This window comes from Schistocerca americana, chromosome 3, assembly GCF_021461395.2.
Source record: "Schistocerca americana isolate TAMUIC-IGC-003095 chromosome 3, iqSchAmer2.1, whole genome shotgun sequence".
In the NCBI taxonomy this organism is placed as follows: Eukaryota; Metazoa; Arthropoda; class Insecta; order Orthoptera; family Acrididae; genus Schistocerca; species Schistocerca americana.
The window spans coordinates 50,587,916-50,615,522 of record NC_060121.1 but is presented as its reverse complement, the minus strand read 5'-3'; the positions used below and the strand labels follow the sequence as shown (position 1 = coordinate 50,615,522).

General features: G+C 38.1%; 1 protein-coding gene across 1 annotated transcript in view; it reads left to right on the top strand.

Annotated features, from left to right (window-relative positions):
• LOC124605505 (pre-mRNA-splicing factor ATP-dependent RNA helicase PRP16) overlaps positions 1 to 27,607 on the top strand; it is a 186,628-nt gene that overhangs the window by 116,788 nt on the left and 42,233 nt on the right. Inside the window, exons 15-17 of the mRNA XM_047137238.1 lie at positions 8,778 to 8,928; positions 10,656 to 10,827; positions 21,060 to 21,201. Of these exons, the coding sequence (XP_046993194.1) occupies positions 8,778 to 8,928; positions 10,656 to 10,827; positions 21,060 to 21,201 (465 nt within the window). The remainder of the gene's footprint in view (positions 1 to 8,777; positions 8,929 to 10,655; positions 10,828 to 21,059; positions 21,202 to 27,607) is intronic.

The window sequence follows — 27,607 nt, the reverse complement described above, 5'->3', positions numbered from 1 at the left end:
TTGGATAGACGTTTATTGATCTTGAGAATTAAACATCACATAATAATTTTCACTTCACTATGTACTGTAATTTGCAACTGCCTTTGTCTTATGATACAATCAATTCCGGACGTAAAATAGTCCCCCAATTGGATCTCTGGGCAAGGACTAGTCAGGAGTACGTCATTATCAGGAGAAAGAAAACTGGCATTCTACGGATCAGTGTGTGGAGTGTCAGACCTCAGGTAGGTTAGAAAATTTAAAAAGGGAAACGGACAGCTTAAAGTTATATATAGTGGGAATTGGTGAGGCTCTGTAGTAGGAGGAACAAGACTTCTGGTCAGGTGAGTACAGGGTTATAAATACAAAATCAAATAGTGGTAATGCAGGAGTTGGTGGGGAAAAAAAAAAAAAAAAGGAACATGGTTAAGCTACTATGAACAGCATAATGAACGTATTATTGTAGCCAAGATAGTCACAAAGCCCATGCATATCACAGTAGTACAAGTTTATATGCCGACTAGCTCCGCAGATGATGAAGAGATTGATGTATTACGTGATAAAAGAAATGATTTAGATAGTTACGGAAGAAAGAAATCAAATAGCCATGTGGGACTGGAATTCGATAGAAGGAAAAGTAGTAGGAGAATACGGATGGGTGGGTAAAGAATGAAAGAGGAAGCCCCCTAGTAGAATTCTGCACAGAGCATAACCTAATCATAACTAACACTTGGTTTAAGATCCATGAAAGAAGGTTGTAAACATGGAAGAGGTCTGGAGACACTGGGTTTCAGATAGATTATATAATGGTAAAATAGATTGAGGAACCAGACTTTAAATTGTAAGACATTTCCAGGGGCAGATGTGAACTCTGGACACAGTTTATTGGTTATGAACTGTAGATTAAACCTGAAGAAATTGCAAAAAGATAGTAATTTAAGGAGATGGGATCTGGATAAACTGAAAGAACCAGAGGTTATAGAGAGTTTCAGAGAGAGCATTAGGGAACAATTGACAAGAACAGGGGAAAGAAATACTGTAGATGAAGAATAGGTAGCCTTGAGAGATGAAATAGTGGAGGCACCAGAAGATCAAGTACGGAAAAAGGCGACAGCTAGTAGAAATCTTTGGGTAACAGACGAGATATTGAACTTAATTGATGAAAGGAGAGAATATTAAAATGAAGCAGGCAAAAAGGATACAAACATCTCAAAAATGAGATTGACAGAAGTGCAAAATGGCTAAGCAGGGATGGCTAGAAGACAAACGCGATTGATGTTCTGGCATATATGGGTAAGATAGATACTGCGTACAGGAAAATTGAAGAGAACTGTGGAGAAAAGAGAACCACTTGTATGAATATCAAGAGCTCAGATGGAAAACCAGTCCTAAGCAAAGAAGGGTAAGCAGAAAGGTGGAAGGTGTATATAGAGGGTCTATACAAGGGCAGTGTGCTTGAGGGCAATATTATGGAAATAGAAGAGGCTGTGGATGAAGATGAGATGTAAGATACGATATTGCATGAAGAATTTTACAGAGCACTAAAAGACCTGAGTCGAAACAAGGCCCTAGGAGTAGACACCATTCCATTAGAACTACTGATAGCCTCAGAAGAGCCAGCCATGACAAAACTCTACTATCTGGTGAGCAGGGTGTGCGAGACAGGTAAAGTACCCTCAGAATTTAAGAAGAATATAATAATTCTAATCCCAAAGAAATCATATGTTGACAGGTGTGAAAATTATCGAACTGTCAGTTTAATAAGTCACGGCTACAAAATACTAGCATGAATTCTTTACATACAAATGGAGAAACTGGTAGATTCTGCCCTTGGGGAAGATCATTTTGGATTCTGTAGAAATGTTGGAACATGTGAGGCAATACTGACCCTATGACTTATCTTAGAAGATAGATTAAGGAAAGGCAAACCTATGTTTCTAGCATTTGTTGGCTTAGAGAAAGTTTTTGACAATGTTGACTGGAATACTCTCTTTCAAATTCTGAAGGGAGCGAAAGGCTATTTACAATTTGTACAGAAACCAGATGGCAGTTATAAGAGTTGAGGGACATGAAAGGGAAGCAGTAATTGGGAAGGGAGTGAGACAGGGTTATAGCCTATCCTCAATGTTATTCAATCTGTATATTGAGCAAGCAGTAAAGGAAACAAAAGAAAAATTTGAAGTAGGAATTAAAATCCATGGAGAAGAAATAAAAAACTTTGAGGTTTACTGATGACATTGTAATTCTGTCAGATACAGCAAAGGACCGGGAAGAGTAATTGAACAGAATGGACAGTGTCTTGATAGGAGGATATAAGATGAACATCAACAAAAGCAAAATGAGGATAATGGAATGTAGTTGAATGAAATCAGGTAATGCCAAGGGAATTAGATTAGGGAAAGGGACACTTAAAGTAGTAGATGAGTTTTGCTGTTTGAGGAGCAAAATAACTGATGGCGGTCAAAGTAGAGACGATATAAAATGTAGACTGGCTATGGCAAGGAAAGCATTTCTGAAGAAGAGAAATTTGTTAACGTCAAGTATAGATTTAAGTATCAGGAAAAACATTCTTAAGGTATTTGTATGGAAGTGAAACATGGATGCTAAATAGTTCAGACAAGAAGAGAATAGAAACTTCTGAAATGTGGTGCAACAGAAGTATTCTGAAGATTGGATGGGTAGATCATGTAACTAATGAGGAGGTACTGAATAGAATTGGGGAAAAGAGGAATTTCTGGCACAATTTGACTAGAAGAAGAGATCTTTTGGTAGGACACGTTCTGAGGCATCAAGGGATCATCAATTTAGTACTGGATGGAAGCGTGGAGGGTAAAAATTGTAGAGGGAGACCAAGAGATGAATACACTAAGCAGATTCAGAAGGATGTAGTTTGCAGTTGTTACTCACACATGAAGAAGCTTACACAGGATAGAGTAACATGGAGAGCTGCATCCAACCAGTCTCTGGACTGAAGACTGTCACCACCACCACCGCCACCACCACAACAACAACAACAACAACAACAACAATCAATGTTCATAAATGAAGTTGTTCAGGTTAAAGAGATTGTTCTTTACTTGACCAAACAATTTGCCAAATAGCTAACTGGTTTGATCCTGTGCACTGTTATTTTATTTTATTTTTTTGTTCTTGGTCTTGTACAGACCTGTTTGAAATATTTCGTAGCTTATTGTCTGACAACCAAAAATGTCATGTAGATTTATATGTGGAGGAAGAATATTAGACAGTATAATCATTTTCAGAGAGATATTGATATTTTGTTTCATTTGGCAGGCACCCAGTAGTTATTAAAGAATAGTTGTACCAGTCAGTACAGTGAATAATTGATAAGCCATGGCTTGCAAGCATGCCCCATTAATTTCAAGGGTATACTTAAAATTATTTTTATATTTGTTCCACCTATAATGTTTATGACATTGAAACAGCAGTACATACAGAGAAATAATTCATTTACATATGATATCACAGTATGTCATTTCATCAAATCATATTACAGACTTGTATAGTGACCTGTATATTCTCAATTATATTTATATGGATAAGTATGCTATCTTCACTGTAACTTAAGGAGCCTCTGATTTATGTTTATTAGTAACTATGACTCTCATCAAGGAAAGCTATCCTTAGCTTCACCTTCTACTGCCTTATATCTCTGTCGGCCAGGGTGGCCAAGCGGTTCTAGGCGCTACAGTCTGGAACCGCGCAACCGCTGCGGTCACAGGTTCGAATCCTGCTTTGGGCATGGGTGTGTGTGATGTCCTTAGGTTAGTTAGGTTTAAGTAGTACTAAGCTCTAGGGGACTGATGACCTCAGAAGTTATGTCCCATAGTGCTCAGAGCCTTTTTTTTTTTTATGCGTTATATCTAAAATTAAGGGCAGAATGGCAACTATTAAATACACATCAGTCTTGAACAGGCCATGAAAAAAATGTCACTACTGGTAGTCCTTTGTTAACATGCATAGCACTGTAGAACAGCCCAAAATCTGGAAAATTCTGGCACTCACCACATCTACAAAATAACTTGTCCATCCTTATGCAAAATCTACCCCAACCTCTTGCCATATGCACTATACCCCTGTAAAATACACAGGTGCTACATCTCTCCTGTGCATCCAGTCACCACATCCTCTTCCAGTCCTGTAACAGATATGTTCCACTCCATTAGGCACAAAGCCACATATGTAAGCAGTCACTCTGGGATGATAATGGCATTGAAACAGAGGATGACACACGTCAAGCTGAAATACTAAACACCTTCTTCCAAAGCTGTTTCACAGAGGAAGACCGCACTGCAGTTCCTTCTCTAAATCCTCGCACAAACGAAAAAATGGCTGACATCGAAATAAGTGTCCAAGGAATGGAAAAGCAACTGAAATCACTCAACAGAGGAAAGTCCACTGGACCTGATGGGATACCAATTCGATTCTACACAGAGTACGAGAAAGAACTTGCCCCCCTTCTAACAGCCGTGTACCGCAAGTCTCTAGAGGAACCGAAGGTTCCAAATGATCGGAAAAGAGCACAGGTAGTCCCAGTCTTCAAGAAGGGTCATCGAACAGATGCGCAAAACTATATCTCTGACATCGATATGTTGTAGAATTTTAGAACATGTTTTCTGCTCGCATATCATGTCACTTCTGGAAACGCAGAATCTACTCTGTAGGAATCAACATGGATTCCGGAAACAGTGATCGTGTGAGACCCAACTCGCTTTATTTGTTCATGAGACCCAGAAAATATTAGATACAGGCTCCCAGGTAGATGCCATTTTCCTTGACCTCCGGGAGGCATTCGATAAAGTTCCGCACTGTCGCCTGATAAACGAAGTAAGAGCCTACGGAATATCAGACCAGCTGTGTGGCTGGATTGAATAGTTTTGAGCAAACAGAACACAGCATGTTGTTCTCATTGGAGAGACGACTACAGACGTTAAAGTAACCTCTGGTGTGCCACAGGGGAGTGTTATGGAACCATTGCTTTTCACAATATATATAAATGACCTAGTAGATAGTGTCGGAAGTTCCATGCTGATTTTCGCGGATGATGCTGTAGTATACAGAGAAGTTGCAGCATTAGAAAATTGCAGCGAAATGCAGGGAGATCTGCAGCGGATAGGCACTTGGTGCAGGGAGTGGCAGCTGAATACATAGAAAGAAGGATCCTTTATTGTATGATTATATGATAGCGGAATAAACACTGGTAGCAGTTACTTCTGTAAAATATCTGGGAGTATGCGTATGGAACAATTCGAAGTGGAATGATCATATAAAATGAATTGTTGGTAAGGCGGGTGCCAGGTTGAGATTCATTGGGAGAGTCTTTAGAAAATGTAGTCCATCAACAAAGGAGGTGGCTTACAAAACACTCGTTCGACCTATACTTGAGTATTGCTCATCAGTGTGGTATCCATACCAGGTCGGATTGACAGAGGAGATAGAGAAGATCCAAAGAAGAGCGGCGCGTTTCGTCAAAGGGTTATTTGGTAAGCGTGATAGCGTTACGGAGATGGTTAGCAAACTCAAGTGGCAGAGTCTGCCAGAGAGGCGCTCTGCATCACAGTGTAGCTTGCTGTTCAGGTTTCGAGAGGTTGCGTTTCTGGATGAGGTATCGAATATATTGCTTCCCCCTACTTATACCTCCAGAGGAGATCACGAATGTAAAATTAAAGACATTCGAGCACACACGGAGGCTTTCTGGTAATCGTTCTTCCCGCGAACCATACGTGACTGGAACAAGAAAGGGAGGCCATGACAGTGGCACGTAAAGTGCCCCTGCCACACTCCTTTGGGTGGCTTGCAGAGTATAAATGTAGATGTAGATGTAGAAAGTGATTAAGTAGAGTGAAGACTTATCCTGTCACTCTCAACCAGTCTGGTGTGGCAATAAAAGGAAAGCTGAAGTTTTATACTTCGTGTTTTAGAAATCATTCACACAGGAGGATCATACAGACATAACATTGTTTGACTGCCATTCAGACTCCCACATGAGGGACATAGTAATGGGCATTCCTGGTGTAGAAGAGCAAGTGAAAGAGTTAAAAACCAAATGAGTCAACATGTCCAGAATTCGAATTCAGTTTTTCTGAGACTACTCTGCAGCATTGATCTGTTACTTAGCTTCCATTTATTGCAAATGTCTCAACCGGTGTGAAGTCTCAAGCAACTGGGAAAAAGTGCGGGTCACTCCTGTATAAAAGAAAGGTAAAAGAATGGACCCGCATAATTACAGGCCAGTATCCTTCAAATCAGTTTGCTGCATAATTGTTGAACACATTCTGAGGCAAATATAATAAATTTTCTTGAGACAGATAAGCTTCTGTCCACAGATCAGCAACGATTTGGAAAGCATCACTCATGCAAATCTCAGCTTGGCCTTTTCTCACCTGACATCCTACAAACCATTCGCAGATTTCTGGAAAGAGTTTGACGTGGTGCCTCACTGCAGACTGTTGTCAAAAGTCCACAGTCCACGAATTAGCTTCCCTGATACGTGAATGACTTGAAGACTTTTTAAGTAATAGAACCCAGTATGTTGTCCTCAACGGCGAGTGCTTGTCAGAGGCAAGGGTATCATCAAGAGTGTCCAGGAAATTGTAATAGGGCTGTTGTTATTCTCTATATAAACTGGTCTGGCAGACAGGGTGAACAGCAGTTGGTGGCTGTTTGCTGACGATGCTTTGGTGGATGGAATGGTGTCGTTGTTGAAAGACTAAGAGGGTACAAGATGACACACAGAATTTCTAGTTGGCGTGATGAATGAAAGCTTGCTGTAAACTTAGAAGAATTTAAGTTAATGCAGAGGAATAGATAAACAATTCTGTATTGTTTGAATATTTTGTTGCTTGACAGCATCACATCATTTAAATATCGAGGCATAACATTGCAGAACAATATGAAATGGAATGAACACACCAGGTTGGTAGTCAGGAAGGCGAATGCTCAACTTCATTTTATTGGGAGAGTTTTGGGAAAGTGTAGCTTATCTAGAAAGGAGACGGCATAAATGCCAGTGCAGTTCATTATCGGGTACTGCACAAGTGTTTGAGATCCCCACTAGGACAGATTAAAGGTAGACATCGAAGCAATCCAGAGGCGGCCTGCTAGATTTATTTCCAGTAGATTAAGTATTACTAAAATGCTTCATTAACACAAATGGCAATCTGTGAACAGGGGACAATTCTCTCTTCATGAGGCACTATTGCAGAAATTTATGGAACTGGCTTTAGAAGTCGATTGCAGATCGATTCTATTGCCATCGACATACATTTTTTGCAAGGACCTCGAAGATAAGGTGAGAGAGAATAGGACTTGTACAGAGGCTTATAGACAGCTGTTTTTCCCTCACTCTATTCATGGTTTGAACAGGAAAGAAAATGACTTGTAGTGGTACCTTCTGTCGTGCACCGTACAGTGGCTTGCTGACTACATATCTAAATGTAGCTGTAGATTACTGTTACTGTGATGACAGTGTATTAAAATTTATTCATATTTAGTGACATGAAAATTATTGAGTTTAGTAGATGTGTACAATATTATAAGATTTGTAACTTGATCTTCAGGGAAGTGTAGAAACGTTGTTTATATTGGCGTGTGGATAGTACGGGGTGGGCCATAAGTTAATTGTCACTAGCAAACCATAGACTTTGTTCTGTGGGTAGTGGTAGTGAGTTGTGAACCTGACTAGTGTACAGTATCAGTAACTCAGTTGATAGTTGTTTTTTGTTGCCAGAGAAACAATGAATAGAAAGACTTACAGTTTTATGAAAGCATTCTGTGGAGCGGTAAAGTGACTTTGAAGGCAAATGGCAGAGTGAACAGACACAACAGTACCTACTGAGATCCTACAAATCCCCATCTGGTAATGGAGACAAAATTGAACTCTCCTGGCATGAATGTATGGACAGGGATTTTCAGGAGTGAACTAATAGAGCCTTCTTTTGTAACAATAGTGTCAATTCTATGAATTACATAGATATCCATCAAAAAGTGTAGTCAGAACTGGAAAATAGTCCAATTTTTTTAAATATCTGCAGCCAGTTAAGGAAAAGTTGATATGGCAACAAGATAGAGTAACTCCGCATTGTTGAGTTATTCTGAAGGACTTTCTGAATGAAAGTTTTGACTAATGGATTGGCTGAGAGCATAGTATTGAATGACCTCCACAATCCCCACATATTACATCATGGATTTTTCAGTCTGGGGTATACTAAAAAATGAGGTTTATTCGATCAAGGTTAGTGATGTTAAGCATTTGAAGGAAGGAATCCAATGATAAGTTGAAAATGTACAATCCGAAAAGATTTGCGACAAAAGTTGTAAATTGTGTTGAAAAGATGCAATGTTTGCTTGTAACAGCATAGAAATCACTTTGAGCATCTTCTGTAGTTTCATTGAACTGTATATGCTTTTCTTTCTTGATAATAAATCTGTATTTTCATTTATTTAGTGCTATTGCACTGAGCAGGTTTTTGACCAACTGACTAATGACCCAGTCTGTAATTTCTGGAAGTTTTCCAGAAAAGGAGTATTAGCCAATTCAGTCTGCTCTTTAAGTGTATAGTCAGGGGAACTGTGTGTGTGTGTGTGTGTGTGTGTGTGTGTGTGTACATGTATTTCTTCTAACATATGCATAGTGGCTCCTTTTTCTGCTGAGTGCAATTCTGTCACATTTGTTTCTCATTGAATCACTTTCTTTAGCAAATTGCATTACCTTTTGACTGACTTCATTTTTTGCTACTTTATTATTTATTATTTATATTGCATGTTTGTTGTTTTAGGTTATATACAGAAAGGCAGTATAAAGATGAACTGCTTGTTACAACTGTCCCAGAGATCCAGAGGACCAACCTTGCAAATACAGTGTTGCTTTTAAAATCTCTTGGTGTTCAAGATTTGTTGCAGTTTCATTTCATGGATCCACCACCTCAGGTAATTGCATGGAAGGCTGTACATTTAAAATGGTGTTGGGAATGTTTATTAGAGAATGTTTGGCTACAAATGATTGTGACAATCTTATCAGTAATGGCTACGTGAAAGCATGGTGCTTGAAAGTATCACAAAACAATCACCATAGCATTACACCACCACTGCTAACATACATTTTTCAGTAATTACTGAGATGTGTGTGTTGTCTATTGTTTCTCACCTTACATGCCAGCACCCACGTTATGGACAGTGGGGCTCATTGGGGACATTGACCAACAGCAGAAACCAATTTCGACATCACTTCCCATATTTATTCACCTTTATTGTCATAGAGAATAGTGATGATCAATTTGCTTCAGAGCCATGTACACAACAGATTTTTGAGCTGTTTTATTGAAGTTTGAAAATCCCTGGCAAATTTAAATGCATGCTCACTTGGTCAACCCCATATATCCTAAGAACTGAGTCATCTGCAACATCAGTTTTCTATGGTGCAGAAAGCAGTTTGCATGTTGGTTACTCACACTGATCACATTTGTTCATTTACAGCTGATTTTCACGAGTAGAGAACAGTTCAAGGACTGTGCTAATTTAGAAATACTGCAGTAACTAGAAAACAAATCAGTAATAACTCTGTTAAATTGTTCCTTTTTCTCACAATAGTAAAAAGGTATATGTTGATGTAGTAGGCAGGGTTACACATCCTCCACAGTAGTGTATGACGTCTTACAGACCACAGCCTATGACTTTGTCATATATGGGTGGTCATAATAGTAAAGTGACTCATATATGTATTTATGTATCCTTTCTTATTTCTGTGGCTTGATGACAAGGGTATACAAAAAGGTCTGAAGTATGGTCCCAGTCATACCAAGGATTTTTCTGACAGATGTTGTTTTATCTTTGGTAATGGTTTATGTCTGGGAAAAATATCAAGTTGCAGCATGGTTCAGGTTTCTTGTTAAACTGTAGGTTTTTTTTTAAATAGGATGAAAACAAAGCTAAATATGCTCAGGCAGCTGCTCATATGACTAAGCGAGTTGTCAAATAAGGACTTAGCTTTTCTGCTGCAAATCATTTATCACTTCAGATCCCATGCTTTTCAATATCGTGGTCATCAGAACTATCGAAACAGACACATGAGACCTAATATTCATGAGGAAAAATCTAAGGCTGCAGCCAAAAATTTAACTGTGATTCATTTATCACATACTGATTTGGATTTTCCATCAATTTCTCAAATCATAACAGTGAAATGGCAAAAGATTTTCATCTAACATTTCCCATTCTTCAACTGTTATTAATATGTGTAAAATGAAGTAAATTCTTGTGCTGAATGTTTATTTTATTATTATTATTATTATTACTACTACTACTACCACCATCTTCGTCATCATCATTTTCAGTTTGGAATTTTATAATTCAATATTTTGATAGTGCTGCAGCCAAATTAGAGATTATATATAATATGAGGTAGATAGTAATGTGTCCCAAACATTGGCTACTAAATTCATCCATTCTTTTGTGCAAATGAGGTCCAGAACTATGGACCTACTTTTGTTGTAAGATAATGTTAAAAAGCAATGAGATAAAAAAATAGTAAAGGAAATAATAGTTATACTACGTCACATAGATGCTTTTGTCATCTATACTACCTGTTAAGTAAGATCATACTTCATTTTATGTGAGTTATTTCAATCTTTTAATTTAAAAAATTGTTATCTCTTCAGGACAACATTTTGAATTCATTGTACCAGCTGTGGATTTTAGGAGCACTAGATCACACTGGTTCTCTTACACCTCTTGGAAGACAAATGGCAGAATTTCCACTTGATCCTCCTCAGTGTCAAATGCTCATTGTATCTTGTGAAATGGGTTGCTCAGCTGATATACTTATTATTGGTATGTATTTTGTAATAGTGTATGTATGTACATAAAAAAATGAATTGAAGTATTGCTGTACTAAAATCTGTAATAATCAACTTGTGGTGTTGCAGTTGTTCTTGTTATGCTTGCTACGAAATAGGAAGAGAAATTCCACCTTATGCAAGACACCTTTTTTTCTGTTGTCTTTCACCTAGGCATGTTTCAGCACTTTGTGTGCTATCTTCAGTGGGTTATTTTTTATTTTCTAACTGTAAAATTGTTGTTATATATTAACACTTAGCGAAACTTTTGGTACATAATATTTACAATTGTGAATGAATAATTGTTGTAAAATATTACACCTCATATGTTCATAGTTCACAGCTCAGATATGTGTTAACGACCTGATGCACTATGTGTTGTTTATAACATTATGTCAAAGTTCTATTTATAGCTTAATTGGCGAAAAGAGTGGATGTATGCATTAGTTTACATACCTTACATGATACTATTGTACATATATTTTGGTAGCTATTCTGGTACACAATCTACAACTTCTCATCTGCAAACAGCAAAACATAATTTTTATTTTTCTGTTTATCTGCATCTACATCTACATGGTTACTCTGCAATGCACACGTAAGAGCCTGGCGAAGGGTTCATTGAACCATTTTTGTACTACCTCTGTACCATCCCACTCTCGAATGGCATTTACAAATGAATATCCATATATATCACGTTTTTTGTGTGTAACTTGCAGTTTTGGTATTGTGATCATTTCTCATATGTTGTTGGCAAAGTGAATAGGCACATTTAGTGACCTATGGTCGCTTGACACTGCACTTTCTCTGATTTTTCAGAACATAGGAGAGTTTTCACCACCATTACATGTTGTTGTGACTGTGTAGTATTCATTTGTTTCGTAGTGTGTTTGGTAGGATGAGGCATGCGAGTTTGCATTGTGTTTGGTTTCTGTGGTGTTTGGTTTTTGTGTGTGTGTGTGTGTTTTCGGGACTGGAGCAGAGAGAGAGAGAGAGGGGGGGGGAGAGAAGTTTCATTCCTCCCTCAATAGTAGTTTTGGTGTGGGTGTTATTTGTATAGTTCTTATATTGTGGCGAAGAGAGTTTTATTGCACAGTCATGTGTATTCATTGAGTACTTTCTTTCCTTGGGCTAGTGATTTTTGAATGTGATAGTTTCCTTCTATAGTTAATTTTTGGTATAATCTTCTACTAGTTTTAAGGATGTGTAAGTCAGTTTCAATGTTTGTTGGGTGGTCATTGTGTGCCATCAGGTTGTCTGCAAATGTTGTGTGTTAGCTATTGCTTTTCAGTGCACTGAGGTGTTCTGGGTACCTGGTTCTGAATTTCCTGCATGTTTGGCCCACATATACAGATTGACAGCAGTTGCAAGTAAATTGGTATATACAGGACTGGCTGTATTTGTCAGTGTTGGTGGTATTTCTTCCAAGTCTGCTTTGTATTATGTAGTTGGTTCTGTATGCTATGTTGAGTCCTTGTTTGTTTAGTATATTAGCTACCCTGTGTGTGACTTTGTTGTTGTTAGTCATTATGTGCCATTTGTCACTTATTGTGTGTTGTGTTTGTTTGTGTGTGTGTTTCATGGTTATGTGTTGTTTGTTTTTGTATTTTGTGGTTTATTTTGTCTACTATTTTTGCATCATATCTAGAGGCACCTGTTTGTGGTGGAAATTTTTTGTTCGATTTTGTCATTTTTAAAAAGTTATTTCAGTATATTTTTCGCCAGTTTTTTTCCATTTTGTCAATAATTCCACCAAATTTTATTTCCACTTTTCAGCAGTAAAAGGTAAAGGAAATACATTTATGGCACATTTGCAGTGAAAAATCTTTTTATATTAGATAAATTGAAAAAGCATAAAAATTATAAATCTTATTAAAACACAAATACCAAATCATGAAAGTTTGGTAAACATTTATCCTGTCCTAGTGTATGTACACAACACACTAGTCTGTCTGAGAAAGACAAGGATACCATGACTTCCATATTACTGGGAGTCAGAGCTGTTCTAGCTGTTCTCCTCTCAGACATTATATTGCAATATCTAGAAAATGATCTCTCACTATCAACATTACTGACTGGGATCCACAAAGCCTTCACTGCAGCTTCCACAAAAAGTCCATACTCTGCTTTCAGGGAAAGAAGAATACCAATCACGTCGTCATCTTTTCCTTCTCTACAAGAACTAACTACTAAATCCCTAAACAATGTGTATGGCACAAGAAATTGTGATGTTGGAAGTTCTTGTAGAATGGAGATTTTCTTTATCAGCTGAGAGATTTCAGCACTGTCTAAATTGCCATTTATTATGTTTCTCAGATCAAACAATTTACCTATAGAAGAAATGACAATTTTTCCCCTATCACACTCCATCAAGTGGTTCAGTTAAGTGCGACCTCTAGTAACTTCAAGCTCTTTGCAATGTCACCAAGCTAAGGCTGCAGAAGATGAATTAACAGTATCTTGGAGCCCTCCAATGTCGGCAGGAAATTGCAACATTTTGAGCAGTGCTCGACAAGAAAAACAGCTAGGCACTGAAGATATTTTTTTTTTTTTTTTTTTTTTTTTTTTTTTTTTTTTTTTTTTTTTTTTTTTTTTTTTTTTTGCTTCAGCAGAAGTCAAAGCTTTAAAATAATTGACAGCTACACTCTCATCTTCAACAGTTTCAACAAATTCTACTATATCACAGAGATATTCTCCAAGATACTCAGCACTTTCAAACCACGAGTTCCATCTGGTGATGACAGGAATAGGGAAAAGTTTAGCTTTTGAGGGTACACCTACATATTTCTGAGCTAAGAACTTAATGTATGCATGCTTTCTCTTTCGGGTATTAAGGAAGATGTGTTTTGTCTGCAAAACACAATGGTTCAAATCACAAAGTTCCACAGCCCACACATTGCCAACTGAATTTGATTTATGAGCCCATCATTGTGTGTGTACTAACCCTTCTGAAACTAAAACCCTAACTGCATTTATACACTTGCCCATATAACGGGCTGGATCTGAAGTTATAGAAACTACATTTCTGTACTGAATTTCAAGTTTCTGTATTACACTCATAATTGCTTGTGAACGTTATGTAGCAGTTGCATTTGCAATAACTTTCACTCCCCTGACAAATAATTTCTGAACTGCACCATCACCACAACTAAGTACTTTTATCAGAACCACAAACACACACTGCCCTTTTCTGTCTGTCGTTTCATCACAAAGAATTGAAACTCTTTCATCTTTCACGGCTCCTTTTAATCTTTCCTCTTCTTCTTTGATGATTCGAGGTATGTAACCCTCCAGTAGTCTTCCAGCTGAGGGTAAGTCTCCAGCACCTTAAAAATGTCAATAGAACTGCTATTAGAGTACTATGTAACGAATTAAATTACCACATTACCCAATTATAAGACTTTTTTAAGAGGGTGCTTGAGCAAAAATTATTTTTAATATAGGACTATTCTGGCTATCGAGATTACCTAATCTTTGCTGCGATTAGCAGACGGTAAAGTAATTATTACACAAACTTGGTATGTATTTGTTGATCCATTCTCTCAGCTTCGGATGATCAACTTTTTCCATCGGAATGTTAGCCTCAATGAAAGCTCGAGTAGTCGATAAAATGAATTCTTCTTTATCATTTTTCACTCATTTTGCCGCTGCATTGACTTCCGTGAACATAGCTTGTCTTTTTATACCAGTAGTTGTTAGTGCTTTCTCCGTGTTCTTATGGGAAGAACTATTATTAATGTGTTTCAGGCATGTGTCCTTCCTCTGCCACTCAATAGGCACATTGCAGTAGTTGCACATAAGTATCTTCCTACTTTTGTCGAAAACATAAAATCCTTTTGACGAAAATTCCTTTTCTCGGTCGAAAACTGTCAATACCATATTAATCATCTGCAGCACGAAAACAAAACACAAAATACCACACTCAATGCACTGGCGATCCACAACGATTTCCAACACCCAATACTGAATATACGTCCAGAACATTGTAGAATGTCTTTGGAATACTCGATATATTATATATATAAAAACAAAGATGAGGTGACTTACCGAACAAAAGCGCTGGCAGGTCGATAGACACACAAACAAACACAAACATACACACAAAATTCAAGCTTTCGCAACAAACTGTTGCCTCATCAGGAAAGAGGGAAGGAGAGGGAAAGACGAAAGGATGTGGGTTTTAAGGGAGAGGGTAAAGAGTCATTCCAATCCCGGGAGCGGAAAGACTTACCTTAGGGGGAAAAAAGGACAGGTATACACTCGCACACACGCACATATCCATCCACACATACAGACACAAGCAGACATATTGTCTGTATGTGTCTGTATGTGTCTGTATGTGTGGATGGATATGTGCGTGTGTGCGAGTGTATACCTGTCCTTTTTTCCCCCTAAGGTAAGTCTTTCCGCTCCCGGGATTGGAATGACTCCTTACCCTCTCCCTTAAAACCCACATCCTTTCGTCTTTCCCTCTCCTTCCCTCTTTCCTGATGAGGCAACAGTTTGTTGCGAAAGCTTGAATTTTGTGTGTATGTTTGTGTTTGTTTGTGTGTCTATCGACCTGCCAGCGCTTTTGTTCGGTAAGTCACCTCATCTTTGTTTTTATATATAATTTTTCCCACGTGGAATGTTTCCTTCCATTATATCGATATATTATATATATTGAAATGGTGTACAATTGATATCCGGATTGTATTACCATAACTCCAATAGAATTTCCGCAGTTAAGTTCAAATGACGAGATTTTGCAAAGTTTCGTCAATTATTTCGCGATTTGGCTTAAAAGTAAATAGTTTCGCGTTTTCACCAAAATGTGTAAAATTTTGCCGTTTCGAACTTTGCGAAAACAGGTGCCTCTAATCATATCCATTCTCCTGTGCAAGTCGTGTTATTGTGTTCAATTCTTGTGTGTAATCATGTTTGTTCATGGGTATTTTGTTCAGCCTGTGTAGTAAATATCTGAAGCTGGATTCTTTGTGGGTTATAGGGTGATTGGATTGGTTATGAATAATGGTGGTGGTGATTGTGGGCTTTCTTTAGATTGTGAATTCATGTTTGTTTGTTTCTTTTGTGTATGGTGAGATCTAAGAAATTAAGTTTTTCGTCTGTTTGTGTTTCAATGGTGAACTATATTTGTGGGTGGATGGGGTTTATGTTTTCATGAAGTTCTTTTATGCGAGGCAGTGGTTCATCTATTAAGCAAATATGTCATCCACATATCTGTACCATTAAATTATTTTGTACTGTTTTGGTATTAATATTTTGTCAAAGATTTGTTTTTCTATCTGAATGAGGAAAATGTCAGCTAGGAGGGCAGTGATGGGATTCCCATGAGTAGTCCATCTTATTGAGAGTAAAATCTGTTGTTGAATGTGAAGTAGTTTTGCTCTGTGATGATCCTGAGTGTGGCTGATATTTCTTGTATGTTTGTTGTGGCTATGTTTCCATGTAGTTGGAGGTTTCTTTCTATGATGTTAATGGTTTATTGTGTTGGGATGTGTGTGTACATGGAAATTATGTCAAATAAAATCATTGTTGCCGTGTTTGGTATGTTTTCATTCCTTATTTTTTCTATTAAGTCTCTTGAGTTCTTTAGACTTCTGTTTTCAGTGTATTTATATACTGTCTGTGGCAGTGTGTATATGTGTGTGTGTGTGTGTGTGTGTGTGTGTGTGTGTGTGTGTGTGCGTGTGTGTTTGGCTAAGTAGTATGTTGGTGCTTTGGTAAAGTTTATCAATGGACGTATATGTATTCTGGGTTTGTGAACTTTAGGCAATGATTTTAGGGTGGGGGCCTTGGGAATTTTCTGTATCATTCTTTTAATCTGTGTTTCTGTGAAAATGATTTCTATGTTATTCAGGGTTTTCTGTAACTTACTTCAGTATTGGTTTGTTGGATCACTTCTTAATGACGACATCTTACTGAAAGAGGAAAGAAAGTACTCAATGAATACACATCACTGTGCAATAAAACTCTCTTCGCCACAATAGAAGAACTATACAAATAACACTCACACCAAAACTACTATTGAGGGTGGAAAAAAATGTCTTTTTCCCTCCCTCCCCCCCCTCCCCCCTCCCCCCGCCCACTCTCTCTCTCTCTCTCTCTCTCTCTCTCTCTCTCTCTCTCTCTCTCTCTCTCTCTCTCTCTCTGCCCCAGTCCCGAACACACACACACACACACACACACACACCACAGACACCAAACACAATGCAACTCGCATGTCTCACCCTGCTAAACACACTACGAAACAAATGAATACTACACAGTCACAACAACACGTAATGGCGGTGAAAACTCTCCCTATGTTCTGAAAAATCGGAGAAAGTGCAGTGTCGCGACCATAGGTCACGAAATCTGCCTGTTCACTTTGCCAGCAACATGTGAGAAAGGACCACAATATCAAAACTGTAAGTTACACACGAAAAATGTATTTATATCCATATCCCTATGTAAAGGCATAATAAACAGAAAAATAAAAATTACATTTTGGTGTTTGCAGATGAGAAGTTGTAGATTGTGTACCAGAATAGCTAGCAAAATAAGTGTCCAATAGTATCATGTAAGGTATGTAAACTAATGCATACATCCACTCTTTTTCCCAATTAAGCTGTACAGAACTTTGACATTATGTTATAAACAATATATAGTGCATCAGGTCATCAACACATATCTCAAATGTGAAAGTTTGGCTTACAAGTAAATAGTTTCGCGTTTTCACCAAAATGTGTAAAATTTTGCCGTTTCGAACTTTGCGAAAACAGGTGCCTCTAATCATATCCATTCTCCTGTGCAAGTCTTGTTATTGTGTTCAATTCTTGTGTGTAATCATGTTTGTTCATGGGTATTTTGTTCAGCCTGTGTAGTAAATATCTGAAGCTGGATTCTTTGTGGGTTATAGGGTGATTGGATTGGTTATGAATAATGGTGGTGGTGATTGTGGGCTTTCTTTAGATTGTGAATTCATGTTTGTTTGTTTCTTTTGTGTATGGTGAGATCTAAGAAATTAAGTTTTTCGTCTGTTTGTGTTTCAATGGTGAACTATATTTGTGGGTGGATGGGGTTTATGTTTTCATGAAGTTCTTTTATGCGAGGCAGTGGTTCATCTATTAAGCAAATATGTCATCCACATATCTGTACCATTAAATTATTTTGTACTGTTTTGGTATTACTATTTTGTCAAAGATTTGTTTTTCTATCTGAATGAGGAAAATGTCAGCTAGGAGGGCAGTGATGGGATTCCCATGAGTAGTCCATCTTATTGAGAGTAAAATCTGTTGTTGAATGTGAAGTAGTTTTGCTCTGTGATGATCCTGAGTGTGGCTGATATTTCTTGTATGTTTGTTGTGGCTATGTTTCCATGTAGTTGGAGGTTTCTTTCTATGATGTTAATGGTTTATTGTGTTGGGATGTGTGTGTACATGGAAATTATGTCAAATAAAATCATTGTTGCCGTGTTTGGTATGTTTTCATTCCTTATTTTTTCTATTAAGTCTCTTGAGTTCTTTAGACTTCTGTTTTCAGTGTATTTATATACTGTCTGTGGCAGTGTGTATATGTGTGTGTGTGTGTGTGTGTGTGTGTGTGTGTGTGTGTGTTTGGCTAAGTAGTATGTTGGTGCTTTGGTAAAGTTTATCAATGGACGTATATGTATTCTGGGTTTGTGAACTTTAGGCAATGATTTTAGGGTGGGGGCCTTGGGAATTTTCTGTATCATTCTTTTAATCTGTGTTTCTGTGAAAATGATTTCTATGTTATTCAGGGTTTTCTGTAACTTACTTCAGTATTGGTTTGTTGGATCACTTCTTAATGACGACATCTTACTGAAAGAGGAAAGAAAGTACTCAATGAATACACATCACTGTGCAATAAAACTCTCTTCGCCACAATAGAACCCGCCCTCTCTCTCTCTCTCTCTCTCTCTCTCTCTCTCTCTCTCTCTCTCTCTCCCTCTCTCTCTCTCTCTGCCCCAGTCCCGAACACACACACACACACACACACACACCACAGACACCAAACGCAATGCAACTCGCATGTCTCACCCTGCTAAACACACTACGAAACAAATGAATACTACACAGTCACAACAACACGTAATGGCGGTGAAAACTCTCCCTATGTTCTGAAAAATCGGAGAAAGTGCAGTGTCGCGACCATAGGTCACAAAATCTGCCTGTTCACTTTGCCAGCAACATGTGAGAAAGGACCACAATATCAAAACTGTAAGTTACACACGAAAAATGTATTTATATCCATATCCCTATGTAAAGGCATAATAAACAGAAAAATAAAAATTACATTTTGGTGTTTGCAGATGAGAAGTTGTAGATTGTGTACCAGAATAGCTAGCAAAATAAGTGTCCAATAGTATCATGTAAGGTATGTAAACTAATGCATACATCCACTCTTTTTCCCAATTAAGCTGTACAGAACTTTGACATTATGTTATAAACAATATATAGTGCATCAGGTCATCAACACATATCTCAAATGTGAAAGTTTTGTTAAATGTTAATATACAATAACAATTTTACAGTTAGAAAATAAAAATATAACCCACTGAAGATAGCACAAAAAGTGCTGACACATGTCTGGGTGAAAGAAAATAGAATAAAGATGTCTTGCATAAGGCGGTATTTCTCTCCCCAAAATCTGTAATGGCTTGTAATTCATTTAATACCAACTGTGACTAACGACAACACCTGTATTGTCTCTTTCTTTAGGTGAATTTTCCTGCTTGCCGTACTTTTCTTATCTTTTCACATTTATTTGCTAATAAATTGTTTAATTCCCCTCTTCCCTCTTCATCTTATTAAGAATCGTAGGTTTCAAAATGCAGGCATTTCCTGTTTGCCTTTTACCCTGTGGTCAATTTGATTCCATTTTGAATATTTCGTGACCATAATCTAAAGCAACATACGAGGGCTATCCACAAAGTACATTACGTTTTGGAATGAAAAATAAATAAAGTATTGGAAATTTTTTTATTATATACAGATGAAAGCCCCACTTAAATACTACTTTTCTACATAGTTGCCATTTAAATTAAGGCACTTATCGTAGCAATGGACGAGCTTGGAAATTCCTTCATCGTAAAATTCGGCCGTCTGCGCCTTCAACCACGTAATGACTGTCTTTTGGGACAGAAAAGGTGTGATTTTTGTGGATTTCCTGGAAAGAGGCACTACAATAAACTCTCAAAGGTATTGCCAAACTCAGCACAACCTCAGAAGAGCAATACAAAACAAGTGCAGGGGAAAGTTGGGCTCAAAGATCTTGCTGATTCACGACAACGCCCGGGCCCACACGGCAAATGCCACTCGTGAAGTTCTCGAATCTTTTAAGTGGGAGTTGTTTCCTCATCCGCCGTACAGTCCCGACCTGGCACCGAGCGACTTCCACTTATTCCCAGCAATGTAGAAGTGGTTGGCTATGCAGCGTTTTGATGACTACGCACAGCTTCAAGAAGAGGTAACCACTTGGTTGAAGGTACAGGCGGCTGAATTTTATGACGAAGGAATTTCCAAGCTCGTCCATCCCTATGATAAGTGCCTTAATTTAAATGGCAACTATGTAGAAAATTAGTATTTACATGTGGCTTTCATCTGTATATAATAAAAAAAATTTCCAATACTTTATTTATTTTTAATTCCAAAACATAATGTACTTTGTGGATAGCCCTCGTATTTGTAACATTTAGGCTCAAGTTATGATTTGTAGCCTTTTCTTCTTGTAATGTACTGTTTCTGTCATAGGTGACTCTTAAAAGCTTGTTATAAGGACAAGTTTCTACAGTACTATTGTTTTATATCTGTACAGAGAATCATATATTCAATGGCCTTGATAAATGTTCTTTCATCAGCTAGTATTTTCAAGTGTCTACTCTTCTAATGGACCACTGTAAATCCGCTTGGGAAAATTCATTCATTATTTTTTTCAATATATTTATTCTTTATTTTAGTTACAGCTGAATTGATTTTTTTTCCAGAACAAGTAGCTTAACATGAAAAGATGGACTAAGAACACTAAAAACATAGAAAATAATAACTGTATTATGTGGCCAGGATGATCATATTTGCAACAGTATTTAAATATATTAATCCTCACATTCAAATCTTTCCTAGATTAATCTGTTTCCTTTGCCTTTGTGGTAGATTCCTGTATTTTTAATAGGCTTGAGACTTTATTGTTCTGCTGTTAGTGATTAATCTTGAATGTTTTTTTCAGTTTCCATGCTGTCTGTGCCATCAATTTTTTATCGCCCCAAAGGACGCGAAGAAGAAGCTGATGCAGTGAGAGAAAAATTCCAGGTTCCAGAATCAGATCACCTGACCTATCTCAATGTCTACAATCAATGGAAAAGCAACAAGTAGGTTGTTAATATTTTGTAGACATCTTGAAAGCTGGCTGCCCAGTAATTATTGACTACAGGCTTGAATCATTGACTTTTTAGAAAGAGCTCTGAAATATGACAATATCAGTAGGGTAACAGTACAATATTGCTAGCTATAGCCGGTACTGCAGTGTCTGTAGAAGTTAAAAATATTTTACAGATGGTCAAATAATTTAGTAATCTTCATTTACTGAAAGCTGTGCCTTGTCACTGCAACCATTCAGTTATTTTGTCCACATTTTTCTTCATTTCTTCATAGTTTAGATACACTCAGCAAAAAAAAGGCCACTGTAGACAAAATGGCAGAAACATAGACTATTTGGCAGTAGCAGTATAAAAACCAGTACAACTAGGACAGAGTATAATGCCAGGCAGATGGAGTGGGCCATTGATTCAGTAAATTCGAGGTATCCGACACTCTTTTTGTATTCAGCTATGTCCCATGTTCTAAGTATTGCTTTCTTTACATCATAAATTATGAACCTGGTGAATGTTTGAATTGCAACAATAGCACGTATATGCCAATAAATATGTGGCACAGAGGCTGTAAAATGTGTAACAATACGTGTATGAGGGCTCACTATTAACCATTCAGGGTAACTAAGAATGGAGGACCAATTTTACCAGCAAGTTTTCTATTTTCTAAAGCCACTCATATTTGTCTTTTGTAACTAGAAATTATAACATTGCACAGTTTGGAATGAATATTAAAGCCACAAAAATACGTTCTACGAGCATATGGAGCCATGTTTAGAGAGATTACTCACTCATCTGTATCTTATGGTGTAATGGATAAAATCAAGTCATATGTTCAGAGAGACTACGCTCACATCTGTTCCTCATGGTGTAATGGATAGAAGAGTGGAATAGTAACCTGAAGGTGGAGAGTTCATAGCTACATTTTTCCATTCTTTTAATTGTTTGTTCGAATTCACTATAAAGAAAAAGATGGCGATGATTTGGACAATGTTTACCCAGATTATGACATCAAGTGTGAGAGAAATGAAACAGCTGCCATTACTGCATATCAGCCCACAGTAATTCATATAGTTTTCTTCAAGTAGCTAAAGTTGTGAAAGATGTGGTGTCTTATGGCAGAGAAAATAACCGGCCACAAAAGCAACATTTGGAAAGCTAGTCTTAAAAGATAGAACAGAGCATGAAACTGTTACCAATTCAGCTTACATATGTTACAAATTAGTACAGCTGCATATAATGCTTAGTATCCCTAACTGTTTAAAGTAGTGGTTACAATTTCCCAATAAATTGACAGCAGAGTACTTGGACGAAGTGTGAACAAGCAAGAATGTAACAAGTACTTGAGCACTTACTTACAGTCATTAAATCCCTACCAAGTGAGGTAGCATAGTGGCAAGCCCACTGGACTTGTATTCGGGAGAATGATGGTTCAAACCTGATTTAGATTTTCTTTGAGTTCTCTAAATCCTTTAAGACAAATGTCAGGATGGGTCCTTTGAAAGGGCACAGCTGACTTCCCTCTTTGTCCTTACCTAATTTGAGCTTGTGCTCTGTCTCTAATGACCTCATTGTTGATGGGATGTTAAACCCTACCTAATCTCCTCCTCATCCTTAAAGTTCTCATAAATGGGCAGTATCATCAAATTAGTAATACAATATTACTGGATCACCTAATTGTCAGAAAATATTAACTGTAATCTATAATGTCTGTTACAGTCTACTAGAAAAAAATTATGCCCACAGTTAAAAGCTTTCAGAGAAGTTTGAATTCAGACGTTCGCACCTCGAGTGGTGACATAAGTGCAATTAATAGGTTTTAAACTCAGTATGATTCATTGAATACAAACCAAACATCTAGGTAAAGAATGAAAACAGTAAAAATCATATTCACTGTTTCTTCCAGTTGCTAGCGTAGTTAAGCAAAATGGTGCATCACAATACCCAGTTATATACCAACGAATCCCATCTGTCTCGTGTGCCAAACTCTTATTTCATTTTCCATTACCATGGTTATGTACAGTCCAATACAATATACTTTTATTCTTTTTAATACTGCTTCATTTGTCTTCCATTCTGTCCAAACTGTTTTGTCCATCATCCTCCATAACCACATTCCCATTGCGTCTAGACATTTTACATTATCCTTCAAATGTAAATCACATCATATTAGGAAATGTCCTCTCATGAATGATAGGTGAATTGTAGTAGTTGTGGTCTTCAGTCCTGATACTGGTTTGATGCAGCTCTCCATAAGCAAAAAGGGAGTGGCATCACAAAATAACTTTTAAGTATGGTATACTGTAATGTTAACCAATACAGAGTTCATGACTGTACATTGACAACTAGCTTTTTACACTACAGTCCATTTGGTAAAAATCTGTTTTTTTACTCTTTCACTGCCATTCCTACTCTCTGTTCTGGGCTCTAAAAACTGGACAATTTTAGCGATATTCACCAAAATGCTACTTTGTTTTACTGTTTTTTCCTCACTGCTCATACGACTGGTTTGATGCGGCGTGCTATGACTTTCTATCTTGCACAACCTCTTCATTTCAGAGGATCACTTGCACCCAACAGCTTTAATTATTTGTTGCATATATTACAGTCTGTGTCTACCTCTACAATTTTTACTGTCTACACACTCCCATCAAGTGAAGTGGTCGACAACCTTTTAGCAGACAAGAACCATGTAGTATCAAATGAAATAAAGGCGAGCTGCACCCATTAATAATTTTGTGTATCTGTAACTATATGATGATATTAAAAATCCAAAAACACAGATATTCGCTTTTACATTTTATTCATCATCATTTTATTATGAAGTAGGAACAATGGTGAAAGGAAAATAAGGAAAAAACAGACAAATTAAATGAGAATTTTGAAATAATTATAGGCCTACATGCAAGTTGAATCAGACTTGAAATTAATGTTTGGAGCTGCATTTGGCTACCTAGTTATGGATGTGCAGTCTTTGCTTTCATTTATGTCATAGAAATTCGGAGACTGGCACTTAAATGCTCATCTGTGAAGGGGGGGGGGGGGGGGGGGGAATTATTTATTTTTTTCTGTAATTGAGAATTTAAAAAGTGTGCTCACATGAGTAAATGCTGCCAAAAATTGTATTTAATTGCTAAGCAAAAATTTTTATCTCTTAAAAACTAGATGGCAAACTGCCATAAAATTTAACAAGATCACTGATTTCATAGAAAGAGTTAACTCTCTCATTGAACTGATTTTGTAGCTGTGTTAAACTGCATTTCAGTTTATTATTTTTCCAATGTAAATTCATTCCAACTACCTTGACAGCTCATGTACAATTTGGGACATATTCCAGGTTTTTCCCAATAATATGTTTTATGGAGAGCTTGTTTTTCACATGGAATCCCTTTGCATTAGTGTGTGTACCATGTACTTGAGGAGTCATATTCAAATATTTAACTCTTTTGTTAAATCTGTCAAAATTCGAAGGTCTGTTAACCATTTAGGGCCTTTAAGTTCTGGAATACATTTGCCTTTTTCTTTTATAACTGTGTTGGTTTTTTTCTGATGTCAAAAAATCTTCTCAGTGCTGCACCTCTGCTTAAGCACCTCACTTCAGAATAATACAGGACACCTCAGTGACGTGCATCCATATCCGACAGGAACTGTTGGAACTAGTAATGTATCAATCCATTTTTTGTTATTAAATGTACAGTGGATACCAAGTTGTCCATTACTTCTGCCCGTGCAAGAACTCTGTAGACTAACACTTTTTAATGAACAACATGATGCAAAAATAATGGGATATCACAACTTATTCTGCCAGTTTAGTTTCCATCCTATCCATCGGACCCTTATTTTGTTCACTCATTGCTTTGCCTCCATCGGTTGTAACACTTACCAGTTTTAGCCATGGTAATTGCATTGACACTAAGAATTCATAAAATTCTCCTGAGCTTCCAGTCATATCAAGTGATTTAAAATCCACAAGCTTTTGCCCAGTACATATCAGCCATTGTCAGTTTGTTACCGTCTTTTGGCTGCTTTTGGTTGCAGCAACCAAAGATGATCACCACTCAAAAGTGGATTTTAAGCTACTTGACATGGATGGAAGCTTGAGAAAATTTTATCTGTATATATCATCGCAAAACCATGCATTCATATGATGCAAATGCTTGTTCTAGGTGGTGAAATAAAACTTCCTCCTTAATCATTCGTTTCAAACAGCATAACTATTAAAGCTTATCAAAAACATTAAGGTTGTAATCATTTCCACAAACGATATTGTGTAGGTTCAATAGGTGGTGGAGTAAAATTGTGGGAGCGGTGGGAAGGATAGTGGGTAGGACATTCAACATTTCAGGGCATGACGAGAGATAGCTGAAACTCTGGCAGAGATTGTGATTTAGCTGCTCCACCCCTGGGTGGTACTCAGTCAGGAGGGGAATGCTCATCTGTGGCTGGACAGTGGGACTCTGGGATGTGGTGGGTGACTGGGGAGATAAGGCACGGGAGATCTGTTTTTGTACAAAATTGGGAGGGTAATAATGCTCTGTGAATGCCTCAGTGGAATCCTTGTTCTGTTCGAGAGTGGCCACTTGTCACTACACATGCGATGGTTGTGGATGGGTAGGCTGTATGGATGGGACTTCTTGGTATGGAATGGGTGGCAGCTGTCGAATTATTGCTGATGCTTGGTAGGTTTGATATGGATGGAGATACTGATGTAGTCATCTTTGAGATGGAGGCCAACATCAAGATAAGTGGTTTGTTGAGTTGAGTAGGACCACGTGAAGCGAATGGGGTGAAGGTGTTGAAATTCTGGAGGAATGTGGATAGGCTGTCCTCATCCTCGATCCAGATGATGAAGATGTCATGGAATCTGAACCAGTTGAGGGGTTTGTGATTCTAGGTGTTTAGGAAGGATTCTTCTAGATGTCCCATGAATAGGTTGGCACTGTGTGAGTGCCCATAGCTGTACCCCAGATTTATTTGTAGGTAATGCCATCAAAGCAGAAGTAATTATGGGAGGGGATATAGTTGGTTATGGCGCCTAGTTGGTTATGGTGACTAGGAAGGAGGTTATTGGTTTGGAATCCATCGGGCATTGGGATAGGTAGTGTTCAATAGTGGGAAGACAATGGGCATTAGAAATGTTAATGTACAGGGAGGTGGCATCAATAGTGACGAGCAGGGCACCACGTGGTAGAGGAACTGGAACTGTGGGGAGTTGGTGGTGGAAATGGTTGGTATATTTTGTGTAGGAGGATATATTGTGGGTAATGGGTTGAAGATATGGTCTATGAGAGCAGAGATTCTCACAGTGGGGGCACAGTAACTTGCTATAATGGGGCTGTAAAACCAATCATGTGATCTACAAGCTAAGCTGCATTGTGCTGCATTCTACATGTGCATGACAACCAACAAGCTGCCTGTCAGCATGAACCTACGAACTGTGGCCAAGATGCAGCTGAAGCATCCCATTGCTGAACACGCCGCCCAACACTATGTTCTTCATTTTCAGCAACTGCTTCACAGCCTGTGCCATCTGGATCATTCCCACCATCACCACCTTTACTGAATTGCGCAGGTGGGAACTGTCCCTGCAATACAGCCTATGTTGCTGTAACCCTCCTGGCCTCAACCTTCATTAGTAATTGTCCTACCCCCTTGCCTCTTCCCTATTCCCATTCAGCATTACACAGTCTTCTATTCCACCAGTGCATCCACAGTCACTTAACCTCTTTCCTTTTCCACTAACCTCTCTCCCTGCCATCTATCAATCCTTCTGACTTGCACCTAGATGCCTTACCCTCTCTCCACCTCACCTCTGTATGCCCCCACAAGCAGCACTTCTCCATCCCCCATCCCTATCCTGCTATCCCTCCACCCTCCACCTCCACCTCCCCATCCCTGCCTCCACTGTACTGCCACCACCCGGTTGCGTCTCGCATCATACAATGCTGCTTGCAATGTGGCCTCAGCCGCAGAGACTGTGGTGATGTAGATGTGAGTTGCACTTGTGTGTGTGTGTGTGTGTGTGTGTGTGTGTGTGTGTGTGTGTACCTCCAAAGAAGGCCTTGATGGCCGTAAGCTTATTTTATGACCTTTTTTCTCATTTGCGTGTCTGCGACTGAACATCTCTGCCATATGGGGAGTAGCAACTATCCTTATCATAATATTGTTACATTCCATCCTGGATTTTCCATTGTTGAATTTTGCCTGATGGCTTTTCTTGTATCCCAGTGCTGTATTCCTGTGTTACTATTTTCTAATGCATTACTGTAATCAGTGTCAGTCCTTCTTTCTCTTCTTTCCTGTGTTTCTCTTGTCGCCTTACAAACTGCACCGCCCTGCAACCTATACTTTCTAACCACACTGTATCAACCATCTCTGCCTTGCACAGCAGACAGCTACAATACCA